The 16284-nt window shown below is 34.5% G+C and overlaps 1 protein-coding gene and 1 pseudogene across 4 annotated transcripts in view; both read left to right on the plus strand.

The window, feature by feature from the left end:
- Positions 1-16284, plus strand: part of ZCCHC4 (zinc finger CCHC-type containing 4) — an 83249-nt gene that overhangs the window by 43107 nt on the left and 23858 nt on the right. For 3 of the 4 annotated variants that reach the window (XM_037829519.1, XM_037829522.1, XM_037829520.1), the window contains 2 exons: positions 308-388; positions 14921-14993. In XM_037829519.1, the coding sequence (XP_037685447.1) occupies positions 308-388; positions 14921-14993 (154 nt within the window). The remainder of the gene's footprint in view (positions 1-307; positions 389-14920; positions 14994-16284) is intronic. The other variant, XM_037829521.1, reaches the window with a different exon arrangement.
- On the plus strand, positions 7467-8959 carry LOC119529280 (annotated as a pseudogene).

Consider the following 16284-nt stretch of genomic DNA (forward strand, 5'->3'; position numbering starts at 1 on the left):
AAGGAGGTATAAAGCGTGGTACTTAAGGAGTTTGCAATCCATATTCCATTTGATGAAAGCTTTATACATTTCTGGTATATGATAGGAGCTTATTTATAACTTGACAGTTCTCTGTTTCAGTTAAGTTCTGCCCTCCTTTTAAAATATTTGCAAAAGAGAAAACTTGGTCTTACATGCCAAATTCTCTTCAGTGTTTTATTAAAATATCGGAAACATCAGAAGAACATCAATGGGTGTGTTTTTTGGTTGTTTATTGTCTATGATATTTGAAGTTTCTTATTAAGTTTGCTTTCACTAATTGCTTTAGGTTGCATGAGCTGATCAGATTGAACGCATCAGGTGACAAGAAGTCTAACTTTAAAAGCCTTTTATTGGATATTGATTTTCGGTAGGTTTACAAACTATAATACTTTTTCTCGTTTATTATCTCCTATTTCTTTTAAATGTTTTTCTCTTAGTTCTTTATAATCTTTTATACCCCTTTAATTAGCATTTAGAGATAGTACTTGCTTTTGAAAAAACTTTTTAACTGACTATCGTATAAACTCGTGATTGTCCATGTTTCCAGCAGGGAGGTAGTAGATTTCTCTTTTTCTTGGTGTGCTTCCCAGATTTTTTCTATGAATGTGTCTGGTTGTCCTTGACTTATAGATTAGAGGTAAATTCCTATTGAGTGAAATTTCTTCTCATATACTTATTTTCTAAAATGACTCTGAGCTTCCTCTTAATTAATCAGGTTTTCAGGATTTTATTTCATCATCAGATCTTTGACATGTGATAAGACATGCATTCTAATGTACTTTACCAGATGATGTGCAATTGTCTTTCACTGGATAGAACCTGAAGTGAAAGAAGAGCTAACTAGGGAGTAGATAGGTCCCAAGGAAGAGGATTAGGAAACACATAAGCTTTGTGGGGGACGGTTAGAATTCAGTGGCAGTAAGTGTGTTGGGATAAACAGAGCTGAGACAGACTGAGAACATACCTTGAAGCTCTCCTCTGGTGGATTTTTTTTTTTTTTTAATTAAAGAATTTGTAGGTTTACAGAAAAATCATGCATAAAATACAGAGTTCCCATATGCTCCCTGGTGGAAGTTTAAGAGACCTTTGATTTATAATACAGGATGGCAAATATGTCCATCCACAGTCTCTATGATTTAGTCTGTAATTTAAAGTACTCTTCCTATTTATTTCCTTAATTATTTGAATTCCAATAATTCTTTGGCAGGGTCTAATACATTGTATTCTTAGTATCTTTCATGTTTCTTGCATGTATTGAAGGAATCAGGTGTATGCTTCTTTCTTTTTTTTAGATCTGATAGCATCCATTTGCCAATATTCCAATATTTGTTGGGGAGAATCTGTGAAATGAAATATGTTTTCTCCCTACAAACAAGGCAGATGTGTTTTTAAAGTGTAAAAAAATCACATTTAAAAAATACAGTTTTTATAATTTATTTTCTATTGGATTTCTAAGTCACCTTTAGATTGTTTAATATAAGCAGCCATATTTCTTGGAAATAACCCACGCTTTCTGTAACCAACCACTTGTCCCTTGTTAATAGGACTAGCACAGTATACTTACATCTGGGTGGCATGAGTGATCTTTGGCAAAATGGAATTCTATAAGTGATAATATTCACTTCTTAAATTTCAATTTATTTTCCTTTTTATAGTTGAGATATAGTTTATATATCATAAAATTCACCCTTTTAAAGTATGCAATTTAGAATGGTTTTTAGTATATTCACTATGTGTAACCATCACCATTATCAAATTCTAAAATATTTCTGTTACCTCATAAAAAAACCCCGTACCTGTTAGCAGTTAGTCCCAATTCACTATTCCTCCCATTCTCTAGTGTACTTTCTATGGATTTGCCTGTTCTAGACATTTCCTGTAATTGGAATCATACAGTCTCTGGCTTCTTTCATAATGTTTTCAAGGTTCATCCATGTTTGTCTTGTTTAACAGTACTTAATTTCTTTTTATAGCAGAATAATACATTGTATGGATATATCAGATTCTTTTTTCATACCACATTCCTTTCCTAAAGTATTATTGTTAAATTATTATAAATTCATTACTTAAAGGTAGAAATTTTTACTTTTCCTCTTATAATGATAATAATAATAATACCTGATATTTATTGAATGTTTACTGCATATCAAGCCCTGGTTTAAGCATTTAACTCACCCGGTCCTCACAATAACCCTAAAAGACAGGTGTTACTATTATTGTCATTTTTCAAATGAGAAAACTAAGACACAAAGAGGTTAAATAACTTAACCAAAGTCACAGTTTATAAGTGGCTTAACTAAAATTCAAACCCAGACAGTGTGGCTCTAAAAAATGTTATCCTCTAGGAATATCTTTGCTTTTGAACTTTTATATGACCTTTTACATAGTCCATTTCTCTTTTGCTATCTTTCCGTCTATCCCTTTCTCCTTCTATCCCCCTACCTTGCTCCACACAGATTTTTGGATGAGTCATTAATGTCACTGGTTTCCAGGTTATTCAGATATTTAGAATAAGACACTCATGTTAGTCAGGAATTTTTCACTAGAGTCCCAGAAATCCATACATGTAAAAGAAGATTTACTGACTCACATTTTTAGAAGTCTAGGAAGTCTGGTCCAACTTATTCTAGACCTTTAAAACAGTCTGTGTTTAACTCTTCAGATTTTGTCAGCTCTTCTTCATCAGATTAGTACCTTGGATATGTGGTGCAATTTTTATGATTGTACTTTTTGTGCAATTGTTTCACCTCCAGGAGAGAGCTCCCTTTCCTCTGTTCCTTCCACAGGAATCCTGATCTGTTCTGCTTGTTTTTGTGCAGAATTTTCTCCCCAGCTCCTATGATTTGTTTAAATTTGCTCCTCACTTCATGTCCCACTTTCCTTACACTTTTCAGTTCTAGGTCCTGTCCTATCTTACAGCAGTTCAGTTTAACCCCAACCCAACCCCCTTTCATTTTCTGTGAAGCTTTTCTGCTTCCAGAAAACTGTATGCACAGTTTGGTGCTACCATACCAATACTATAGGTCAATAATGGCGGGGTATGTGGTGGGTGAATAAGGAGTATGGGAGGATTAAGGTTTTCTTTTTTATTTTTATTTCATTTCTGGTGTAATGAAAATGTTCTAAATTTGATCATGGGGATGTATTCACAACTATGTAATGATACTGTGAGCCAGTGATTGTATACTTCAGATGGTTTCTATGGTGTGTGAATATATCTCAATAAAATTGCATTTAAAATTAAATAAATAAAAAAGAAACACAGCAGAAATTATGGGGATGAAAGGCACAATAGTAGAGATTAAAATACACTAGAGACATATAGTAGTAGATTTGAACAGGCAGTAGAAAGAATCAGTGAGCTAGAAGACTAGACAATTGAAATACAGTGAAAAAAAACAAGTAGAGAAAACAAAGATAGGCGAAAGACTTGAATAGACATTACTCCAAAGAGGGTATACAAATGGCTAAAAAGCTCATGAAAAGATGCTCAACATCACTAGCTATTAGGGAAATGCAAATCAAACTCACAATGAGTTATCATTTTATATCCACTAGAATAGCTATTATTAAAAAAAAAGTTACAAGTGTTAGAGAGGATGTGGAGAAATAGGAACATTCATTCATTGCTGGTGGCAATATAAACTGGTGCAGCCACTGTGGAAGACCATTGGCAGTTCCTCAGAAAGCTAAATATAGAATTACCTTATGACCTGGTGTTCCAGTTTGCTAATGCTGCTCTTATGCAAAAATACCAGAAATGAATTGGCTTTTATAAAGGGGGTTTATTTGGTTACAAACTCACAATCTGAAGGCCATGAAAATGTCTAAATTAAGGCATCATCTGAAGGAAGGCCACTGGCTTCCGGAAAACCTCTGTTAGCTGGGAAGGCATGTGGCTGGCATCTGCTGATTTCAGGTTGTGTTCCAGCTCCTGTCTTAGATCCTGTGTGTTCTTCAAAATGTTGCTCTTGGGGAGTTTTGTCCTCTCTTAGCTTCTCTGGAGCAAAGTGTCAGCAAAAGTCTGCTTTCAATTGCCATCTTCAAAATGACTCTCTTGGCTGCAGCAGCTCCTTGTGTTTGTGAGCTCTTTTATAGGACTCCAGTGATTAAATCAAGATACACGCTGAATGGGTGGGGCCACACTCCATGGAAATAAATCAAAGGTATTACCCACAGTTGGGTGGGTCACATCTCCATGGAAACACTCAATCAAAGGATTCCAACCTAATCAACACTAATACATCTGCTCCCACAAGACTGCATCAAAGAACATGGCATTTTGGGGGACATAATACATCCAAATTGGCACACCTGGCAATCCTGCTACAAGGTATATACCCAGAATTGAAAGCAGAGACTTGAACGATATTTGCACACTGATGTTCATAGTAGCATTATTCACAATTGCCAAAAAATTTAGCAACCCAAGTGCCCATCAACAGATGAATGGATAGACAAAATGTGGTTTATTTTTGTAAGATGGACTATTACTCAGCTGTAAGCAGGAATGAAGTCTTGATGTATGCAACAACCTGGATAAACCTTGAGGACATTATGCTGAGTAAAATAAGCCAGGCACAAATGGACACATATTATATGATCTCAGTGATATGAACTGATTATTATAAGCAAACTCATAGAGTTAGAATCTAGAAAATAGGTTACCAGGGGATAGATTGGGGTAGAGAATGGGGAGCTGATGCTTAATTTGTATAGTCTTTCTTTGTAGGTTGATTGTAAAGGTTTGGAAAAGGATGGTGGTGAATGCAACACATTATTGTGAGTATAATTAACAGTGCTGAATTATGTATGTGAATGTGGTTGAAAGGGGAAGTTTTGGTTCATGTAAAGATCGAAAGTTAGAAGATAAAACATGGGACTGTATAACACAGTGAACCCTGTTATGGATGCTTAATAGTATATTCAAATGTTTTTTCATGAATTGTAACAAATGTATGACACTAATACAAGGTGTTCATAATAGGATGGTATATGGGAAAAAATACACCTAATGTACACTATGAAAAACAAACAAACAAAAACTTCATTTCATTTTATGGATGAATAATATTCCATTGTCTTTTATATACTATCTCATTTTTTTATTCATCATTTGATGGACATTTGGATTGTTTCCTCTTTTTGATTATTACGAATAATGCTGCTATGTGTATGCATGTACAAGTTTTTTTGACCATATGTTTGTTTGTTTTCCTTCAACAACAGTTCTTTATGGCGTAAAAACCATCCCAGTCAACCCCAACCTATAATCAAGCAAACATTCATGTTTCAAAAGAACAAAACATTAACAGGAAAGGAACAAAAACCCCAAGTCTCCTGACACATTTATGCCAACTTATGCACATTTTGGTCATGATGTTGATGGATATTGTGATCACCAGACAATCCTCTTCGTTTTGAGTTGTGCTTATCAAATTTCCAAGCTCAGTTTAATCACACTTTCACTTTTAACCGTTTGCCCTGGGTGACACAGCAGCGTGAACTGTGTGTCCAAAAGCAAAGAAGGGACAGAGCACAACAGGAGATACTCTTAAACTCCTGATTTTTTTCAGTGTAAGTGACCATATGTTTGTTTGTTTCTTAAATTTATCAAAATGCTTACTGAGCAATGCAAAGATGATACACAACTAATATTCTCAGAGAAATCACAAGTGGAGCAGCTTGAGTTGGGAACAAAAATGGCAGAAAACAGTAAAATAAATGCAGTTAACTCTAACAGATGGTTTGTTGGAAACCCTTATATATTTTTTTTCAAATAAGATAAGACATATAGTGAAAAGGAAATAGTTTAAAAGATATGACCATATGTTTTTGATACTCTTGTGTAAAAACCTAGGAGTAGAAATCTGGGTTACATAGTAACTCTTATGTTTAACTTTTAAAAAAACTGCCCAAGTGTTCCCATAGCAGTGTAGGCAAGTTCCAATTTCCCCACTTCTTTGCCAACAATTGTTATTGTCTGTCTTTTTGAAAAAGTATCTCATTGTGGTTCTGACTGGCATTTCCCTGATGGCTAATGATGTTGAGCATACTTTCATGTGTTTTTTTGCCATTTGTATATCTTTTTGTAGAAATATATATTTAAATCCTTTGCCCAATTTAAAATTCATTATTTATCTTTTTACTGTTGAGTTTAAGTGTTCTTAATATATTGTGGATATTAGATACTTACCTGATATATGATTTGCAAATATTGTCTCCCATTCTGTGAGTCATCTTTTCACTTTCTTGGTAGTGTCCTTCAATGTTCAGTTTTTTTTAATTTTGATGAAATCAGGTTTATCTGTTAGTTCTTCAGTTGCTTGTTTTTGGTGTAATATTTATGAAACCATTACCTAACCCAGTGCCATGAATACATACACCCATATTTTCTTTTAAGAGTTTTATAATTTTAGCTCTTATATTTAGGTCTTTGACCCATTTTTAGGTAATTTTTGTATATGATGTGAGGTAGGACCAACCTTCATCCGTTTGCATGTAGATACCCAGTTGCCTTGGCACTATTTGTTGAAATGACTATTTTTTCACCCGTTGAGTTGCCTTGGCAGCCTAGTTGGAAATCAGTTATAAATATATGGGTTTATTTCTGAACTCTCAATTGTGTTTCGTAGATCTGTATGTCTTCTCATTATGGTCTTGATTACTCTTGGCTTTTTAGTTAGTTTTGAAATTGGGAATTGTGAGTCCTCCAACTTTGTTCTTCCTTTTCACAATTGTTTTTGCTTCCTTGATTTCCTGCATTTCCATATGAATTGTAGGATCAGCTACCTGGGATTTTCATAGGGACTGCTTGAATTTGTAGATCATTTTGTTGACAATTGTCATCATTAATAGTATTAAGTCTTCTAACCCATTGACATGGGATGTCTTTCCATTTACTTAGGTCTTCCTGAATTTCTTTTAAATGTTGTTTTATAGTTTTCAGTGTACAAGTTTTACACTTCTTTTATTGAATTTATTCCTAAGTATTTTATTCTTTTTTATGCTATTATAAATCAAATTGTTTTCACAATGTTATTTTCAGATTGTTCATTGTTAGTGTCCTGATTTACCTTTTTTTTTTTTAAGTTTTGGTAATATATCCATTTTATCCACTTTCAAGCATTTTATTCGGTGGCAATAATTACATTCACAGTGTTGTGCTACCATCACCACCATCTATTACCAAAACTTTTCCATCATCCCAACATAAATTCTATACCAAGTAAGCATTGACAACACATTACCCCTTCTTCCCATCCCTGGTAACCTGTGATCTACTTTCTGTCACTATGAATTTGTGTATTCAGGTTATTTCATATAAATGAAATAATAAAATATGTCTCCTTTTGTGTTTGCGTTATCTCACTAAACATAATGTCTTTAAGGTTCATGCATATTATAGCATGCATCAAAACTTCATTCCTGCTTTTTTGCAATGGGTTTGCCGCCAGAACACAGGTGTCATGAAAACCATCGCTGATTCTTAAGCCAAAATGGGAAAGGAAAAGACTCATATCAACATTGTCGTTATTGGACATGTAGATTTGAGCAAATTCACCACCACTGGCCACCTGATCTACAAATGTGGGGGAATCAACAAAAGAACCATCGAAAAATTTGAGAAGGAGGCTACTGAGATGGGAAAGGGGTCCTTCAAGTATGCCTGGGTCTTGGACAAACTGAAAGCTGAATGCGAGCATAGTATCACCATTGATATCTCCCTGTGGAAATTTGAGACCAGCAAGTACTATGTGACCATCATTGATGCCCCAGGACACAGAGACTTTATTAAAAACATGATTGCAGGCACATCTCAGGCTGACTATGCTGTCTTGATTGTTGCTGCTGGTGTTGGTGAATTTGAAGCTGGTATCTCCAAGAATGGGCAGACCCATGAGTGTGCCCCTCTGGCTTACACACTAGGTGTGAAACAGCTAATTGTTGGTGTAAACAAAATGGATTCCACTGTGCTGTGCCACCCTACAGCCAGAAGAGATATGAGGAAATCGTTAAGGAAGTCAGCACCTACATTAAGAAAATTAGCTACAACCCTGACACAGTAGCATTTGTGCCAATTTCTGGTTGGAATGGTGATAACATGCTGGTGCCAAGTGCTAACATGCCTTGGTTCAGGGGATGGAAAGTCACCCATAAGGATGGCAGTGCCAGTGGAACCACACTGGTTAAAGCTCTGGATTGCATCCTGCCACCCACTTGTCCAACTGACAAACCCTTGCGTCTGCCTCTTCAGGATGCCTACAAAATTGGTGGTATTGGTACTGTCCCTGTGGGTGGAGTGGAGACTGGTGTTCTCAAACTGGGCATGGTGGTCACCTTTGCTCCAGTCAGTGTTAAAACTGAAGTAAAGTCTGTTGAGATGCACCGTGAAGCTTTGAGATGAAGCTCTTCTTGGGGACAGTGTGGGCTTCAATGGCAAGAACGTGTCTGTAAAAGATGTTCATCATGGTAGTGTGGCTGGTGACAGCAAAAATGATCCACCAATGGAAGTAGCTGGCTTCACTCGGGTGATTATCCTGAACGATCCAGGCCAAATCAGTGCTGGCTATGCACCTGTGCTGGATTGTCACACAGCTCACATTGCTTGCAAGTTTGCTGAGCTGAAGGAGAAAATTGATCATCATTCTGGTAAGAAGCTGGAAGATGGCCCCAAATTTCTGAAATCTGGTGATGCTGCCATCGTTGATATGGTTCCTGGCAAGCTTATGTTTGTTGAGAGCTTGTCTGATTATCCTCCTCTGGTTTGCTTTGCTGTTTGGGATATGAGATAGACAGTTGCTGTGGGCGTCATCAAGGCAGTGGACAAGAAGGCTGCTGGAGCTGGCAAGGTCACCAAGTCTGCCCAGAAAGCTCAGGAGGCTAAATGAATATTACCTATAACACCTGCCACCCCAGTCTTAATCAGTGGTGGAAGAACGGTCTCAGAACTGTTTGTCTCAATTGGCCATTTAAGTTTAATAATAAAAGACTGGTTAATGATAACAATGCATCGTAAAACTTTCAGAAGGAAAGGAATGTTTTGTGGACCATTTGTTTTTGTGTGGCAGTTTTAAGTTATTAGTTTTTAAAATCAGTACTTTTTAAATGGAAACAATGACTGAAAATCTGTCACAGAATTTTGAGACCCATTAAAACAAAGTTTAATGAGAAAAAAACAAAATGAAACAAAAAAAACTTCATTCCTTTTTAAGCTGAATAATATTTCATTATGTGTATATTCCATATTTTGTTCATCCATTCATTTGTGGATGGACACTTGGGTTGCTTTCACCTTTTGCGTATTGTGAATAATTCTGCTATAACATTGGTATGCAAATATCTGTTTGAGTTCCTGCTTTCACTTTTGCATGTATACCTGGATGTGGGTTGCCGAGTTATCTGGTAATTCTATACTTAACTTTCTGAGGAACTTCCAAACTGTTTTCCACAATGGCTGCGCCATTTTACATTCCCACCAGCAAGCAATGTACAAGGGTTCCTATTTTTCTGCATCTATAACATCTTTTGTTATTTTCCGTTTTTAAAAAAATTAGCCTTTCTAGTGGGTGTGAGGTGGTATATCATTGTGGTTTTGATTTGCGTTTCCCTGATGACAAATTATGTTGAGCTTCTTTTCATGTGCTCATTGGCTATTTGTATATCTTCTTTGAAGAAATGTCTGTTTGTGTCCTTTGCCCATTTTTAAACTTAGGCTGCTTGTCTTTTTGTTGTTGAGTTATAGGACTTTTAAAATGTATTCTGGATGTTAAACCCTTATCAGTTATGTGGATTCTAAATATGTCCTCCTCTTCTATAGGTTTCTTTTTACTTTCATGATTAAGTCATTTGCTACACAAAAGTTTTTAATTTTGTTGAAGTCCCATTCATTTATTTTTTCTTTTGTTGCTCGTGTTTTTGGTGTACAGTCTAAAGCGCCATTGCATAATACAAGTTTCTAAAGATATTTTCCTATGTTTTCACCTAAAAATTAGCTCTTATATTAAGGCTTTTGATATATTTTGGGTTAATTCTTATATATGGTGTGAGGTAGGGGTCAACTTTCATCCTCTTGCATGTGGTTATCAAGTTTTCCCAGCAACATTTTTTGAAGAGACTCTTCTTTCCCCATTGAGTGGACTCGATACCCTTGTCAAAATCAATTGACCATAGATTTGTGGATTTATTTTGGAATCTTCAGTTCTATTCCACTGGTCTATATGTCTGTTCTTGTGCCTGTACCACATTGTTTTCTTTACTGTAGCTTTGTAATAAATTTTTAAATGGAAAGTGTAAGTTCTCCAACTTTCTTCTTCCTTTTGAAGGTGGTTTTGGCTATTTGGGGCCCCTTGCCCTTCCATATAAATTTGATGATTGGGATTTCCATTTCAGCAAATAAGGCTGTTGTAATTTTGATAAGATTGTGTTGAATCAGTAAACCACTTTGGGTAGTATCAACATCTTAATGATATCAAGTATTCTGATCCATGAACAAGGGGTAACTTTCCATTTATTTAGGATTTCTTTTATTTTTTTCATCAGTGATTTGTAGTTTTCTGTGTGCAAGTCCTCTACGTTCTTGAATAAATTTATTTGTAGCATTTGATTCTTTTGGTTGCTATTATAAATGGAATTGCTTCCTTGATCTCTTTTTTTGATTGTTCATTGCTGGTGTATGGAAACACCACTGATTTTTGCCTGTTGATTTTGTACTGTGCCACTTTGCTGAATTCATTTATTAGCTCTAGTTGCTTTCTTGTAGATTTTGGGGGATTTTCTAAATATAGGATCATGTCATCTGCTTTTAGCGGTAGTTTTACTTCTTCCTTTCCAATCTGAATGCTTTTTTTTCTTTTCTTCTTCTTGTGTGTGTGTGTGTGTGTGTGTGTGTGTGTGTGTGTGTCTGATTTCTTTGATCAGAACTTCTAGTACATGTGGTGAAAATGGACATCCTTGTTTCATTCCTGATCTAAGAGGGAAAGCTTTCAGTCTTTAACCATGGAGGGTGATATTGACCTCATGGAATGAATTAGGAAATATTACCTCTTAATATTTTAGAACAGTTTCAGAAGGATTGATGTTAATTGTTCCCAAAATGTTTGGTAAAATTCACCAGTGAGGTCATCTGGTCCTAGACGTATCTTTGTTGGGAGGTTTTTGATTACTCATTCATCCTCTTTTCTTGTTATTGGTGTGCTGAGATATTCTATTTCTTCTTGAGTCTGTATAGTTAATTTGTATGTTTCTAGGAATTTTTCCATTTTATCTAGGTTATCTAATCTGTTGGCAGACTATTGCTCATAGTATCCTTTTATAGTCCTTTTTATTTCTGTAAGGGTGGTAGTAACGTCTTCCCTTTCATTTCTGAGTTTAGTTAATTTGTGTGTTCTCCTTTTTTTCTTTATCAATATAGTTAAAATTTTGTCAACTTTATTGCTCTTGTCAAAGATTCAACCTTTGTTTTCATTGATTTTCTTTTTCTGTTCTCTATTTCATTTATAGCTGCTCTAGTCTTTATTTCTTTTCTTTTGCATTCTTTGGGTTTAGTTTGCTCTTGTTTTTCTAGTTTCTCCAAAGTGAGGTTAGATTACTGATTTGAGATCTTTCTTCTTTTTTAATGTAAGTATTTACCACTAAAACTTTCTTTCTGAGTACTACCTTTGCTGAATCCCATAAACTTTGGTAGGTTGGGATTTCAGTTATTCGTATCAAGATACTTCTTCATTTCCCTTGTGATTTCTTTTTTTTACCCATTGGTTGTTTGCCCTGAATTACTTTTAATTGGAAAAATTTCTGGGCTTTTAACTATTTGTCTTTAATGCCATGCTTTGTAGTTTTACCTTTTTTAATTTGTGCTTGAAATTTCCTAATCAGGATAGGGAGCTGGGGGGAATGGATATTTGAGTAGCAAGGTGTTGTAGCAAGTAATTGCCACCATGTGTCATTCTTAATACTATATACATATTTTATGAAATCATTTTTTAACTTATTAAGTATATTGCTATTTGTTTACTTTTCATGTCACACCTCTCTTGGTGAGATACGAACAAAGAAGCTGACACTATCCTATTGGGAGACATCCTAATTTAGTTTCTTTGATAGTGTTGTCTGTTGGTACCTCAGTTCTGTAAAAGGTCAAACTGAGAGTTAAGAGAGAACTGGTTTTTGAAGCACATAAGTTCACAATGAACTTAGTCTGTTGCCTGTGTTTACCAGATGAAGGAGTGTGTGGTTGGCTGAAATTATTTCTCACAAAGACCATAGTTATTTAGGAAAAAAATTCTTGGATGGTATAGTGTGACAATGAAAAGTTACTTTCACCACTTTGACTTTGGTTTATTGTTTCTCTACAGAAGGTTTATCTGCCACTACAGAAAGTTGCCAGTGTTTTATGTAAACATGCTATAAATATTCTTTCCTTGGAGTAAAAGATATGAAATTAACATTTGCTGAGATGGATTTCTGTATGCTCTAATTTTAGCATGAAAGATGTGAAACTCTTTGGCAAACCATCATCTATTTAAGTTACTTAAAAAATTATTTCTAAGGTTCATCTCATGAACTATTTTTATTCAGCTCTTGATTCATTCAGCTCTTTCTGTGTGAGGAGCATGTTTCACACTTGGTAACTGACTCTCTTTTAAAGTGAGTGGCCAAATTAAATGAAGGTCCTTTTGAGCTGTTTTCAAGCACATGCATTCATGATTGGTTTTGTTTGCCTTATTCAATGGAGAGAATAATTCTTTGTGGCCAATTTCATCTTAAGAGGGTGATGTTGGGTGATTTTTCATACTTTAATATATGAATAATTATACTCCTTTATATTTGATGAAACATCCAACTGAAATCTTGGCTTTTTCTTTCTGGCCCTGCACACTACTGCCCACAGAGTTTTTGACAGTGTGTTGTGTTGAATTTTATGCAATTTTAAAAATTGTTTTTGAATTTTAAAAATGACTATTGTGTCTTAGTGAAGCAATTAAAAAATAGGAAAGGAGTAGCAACATAATAAAAAAAGGATTGCATTTTCCTTTGCTCACACTCACAATACCATACAAAAGGGGAGAAAAATTCTCTAATGACAGTTTACCCATGAGTATATTAGCAATGATTTTCTTTTATCAATTATTGGGAATTTAGTTAATTAGGATGACATATTTGTTTATTAATGGTAATTAACATTGTCCCACAGATTTTGGAATGTTCATTAAATTAAATTATATAGTTTATGTATTTTCTAATTATCAAACTCTTGTTTATTTCTTCAGTGCAAATTTATGTTTTATGAAATCAGCAGATATGCTAACATACAGTATCTTAAATTATATTAAGAGGTATTAAGAGATAAAGAACAGCAGTTCTTCCATCTCCACAGAACAAGTAGGAATGGGTTTAGATTATAGGAGGAGAAATTTTGGTTTGACATAAACATAATTCTCTAATATTAGGAGCATTAAGTCATACATCTTTATAGCTAATATTTATTAAGAATGATAGTATCTAACCTTGGAGTATATATCATGTAGGTGGCATTACATTAAGCACTTTACATACATTATTTTTTCTTACCAAGTACTATGAGGTAGAAACTATTATTATCCCCAGTTTGTAGGTGAAGAAACTGAGGTTCAGAAAAGTTGAATATCTTACTAAGGTAACACAGCTAATAAATGAAAGCCCCAGAGATGGAAGCTAGAACATCTTGACTAGAGTGCCTGTGGTCTTAACCACAGTGCAATAGGAAGAGGATAAATCAGAGTTGTCCATTATATTAAGTATTAACTAGTGATAGTGAATCATTATTATAGACTGTAACAGATAATTGCGAGTAGTAGAAGCAAAGAAGTGTTGCTATCATGATTTGGTTTAAGAAATCATATAAATAACAATGTGTCCCTGATGTTTTTCAGTATTTCCACTAGGTTATGAATTCCATAGAAGGATGAAGTGGTTCATATGAGAGTTGTTATAACAAAATTGACAGAACTCAAAATCCTATTGAGATAGCAAAGAGGTTTCTATGTTATACAAAAAATTTGGAACTCAGCGAGAAATGTATTAAGACCCCTGTACATAATGGGCAAAATGAACAGACCATACAAATACAATTGAGAAATTAAAAAAAGTCCTGTCCTGTCAGTAATCAAATAAATGCAAATTTAAACCATAATGTGTTATCAGTTTGTCTAGCAAGTTAGCAAAAATTTATAAAATCTTAGTAGCCAAAACTGGTATGCTCATTCATTGTTGATGGCATTTTAAAGTAGTATGTTAGAAGAATAAAATAATACCATCAGGAAATAAACATCCCTTTTTCCTAGCATTAATTCAGTAACTATCAAATGCACGTACTTTTTTTCTTCTGTATTGACAAGCATATTTTATTAAGCGAATCTACATTAGACAAAAAAATCTTTGCATTAGGTAAGTATTTTGTGTATAAAGTCCTTTTTTTTGTTAACCTCAGAAGAAAATAACTAAAAGCTATTCAGCAGAAATGTGGACTCAGTATTTTCCCTAAAATTATTAACTATGAGAGATGTATTTTAATTGCCAACCCTTCTCAAACTTAAATTGCTTAATAATCTACCAGTAACCTGATTGTTTAAGTATAATCTTCTGGTACATAAGTATATGTGTATTTTATATATGTAATTTATGTACCTATTTTGTATATTCTGTAGTTTTCCACTAATTTGTTAAACTTGTACAAATAATTTAAGTTGAATATCCATCACTGTTGAAGACTTCCTGAGATTGGTGAAAAGATTCTTTATTTCAAAATATTAAAGAATGATGAAATTAATTTTATTAAAGGTGAGATTTCCTAGTTTTAAAATTTATTCATTGTAAAGCTGTGACTAGGCAAATAACTCCAGTTAAAAAAATTATTTTACAGGTATTCACAGTTTTATATGGAAGATAGCTTTTGCCATTATAACATGTTTAACCATCATTTCTTTGATGGAAAGGTAAGAATTATGACCATTATCTCTTCCTTCTTTTATTGTGGAATAACAGATTCAAGGATACCTTCTTTGTAATTTTTCTAAGTTCTCACAAGATCGTATTGAGACTGTTCTACCATTTATTGATATTTTTCTGTTTTCATTCACTGAATGTCTATTGAGTACTTAGAAGTGATCATTTTATTCCCCTTTCATAACTTTTCACTGCTTTTTGGAAGAAGACCCACATTCGTAACCAAGGCCAAGGCAGCTCGTCATCTGACCTGTTACCTGTCCAGTTCCCCCCTCCCTGTTCCCCTGTTGCTGTGTGTGCTCAGGATACTTGGCTTTCATCTCGGACTGGTTGGGTGCCTTTCTACTGCAGGGCTTTTGCCCATACTATGCCTTGCCAACTTCAACTCTTCTTTCAGAGTTCTGTTCCAGCACCAGCCTCCTCTGCCCCTCAGCCAAGATCAAGTTCTCCTTTGTGGACTTACTGTACTGTAATGAATTAATAAATTTGGTGGTTCGTAGTTAGTGTCTGCTTCCCTGATAAATTTTGTGTCCCAGTTAGGAGGATTTATGGTTATATTAAACTAATCCTTAAAAAATTGTCTAGTGGCTTAAAAAAGCTTTTTTCAATCTAATGCTAATAATCTCACTACAGAAAATAAACATAACAGAGATGATGCCTCTGCTAGTTTGAGTGCTTTTTCAGGCCTATTACAAAATAAAAACTATAACCAATCAAGTAATCACACCTCACAGGAAGTTGGCCTAAAATGTTTTGAAATTATCAAGACTGTTTGAAGCATACTCACAGATATATGGATATATATCTTTTCTTTTTTGTCGTGAACCATGCTGTAAGTATATATTGTGCTTTGAGATGTTAGCTAATGAGAGAATGAAATCATGATTAGCAAGACTAAAAACTAAGCATTCTGGAAATAAAAAACAGTTTCTAAATTGTTGGGACTGACAAATGCATCTCCTGATTTAATAAGTATAACCAGTGATGTATTCTTGCCATTTGAATCAATCTAACATTGGGTTATGTATTCTTCAATTGTGGTACCTATTAAAACCAAAAATCAAAATAAACAAAAATTAAAGTTAGACATATTTCACTGTTGACATATTTCACAACCCAAAGGGTGTGTGTGTGATGATCACTGTGATTTGAAAACTGATTAGATGAGAGTGAAAGAGGGACCACTCATCTAGGACAGGGGCAGTGGGCAGAAGAGGAAACAAATGTATTCTGTAGGCATTTTGTGGATGAAAACAAGACTTGATGGTCAGGTGTACTAGG

Source organism: Choloepus didactylus, chromosome 3 (assembly GCF_015220235.1).
Source record: "Choloepus didactylus isolate mChoDid1 chromosome 3, mChoDid1.pri, whole genome shotgun sequence".
Lineage (NCBI taxonomy): Eukaryota > Metazoa > Chordata > Mammalia > Pilosa > Megalonychidae > Choloepus > Choloepus didactylus.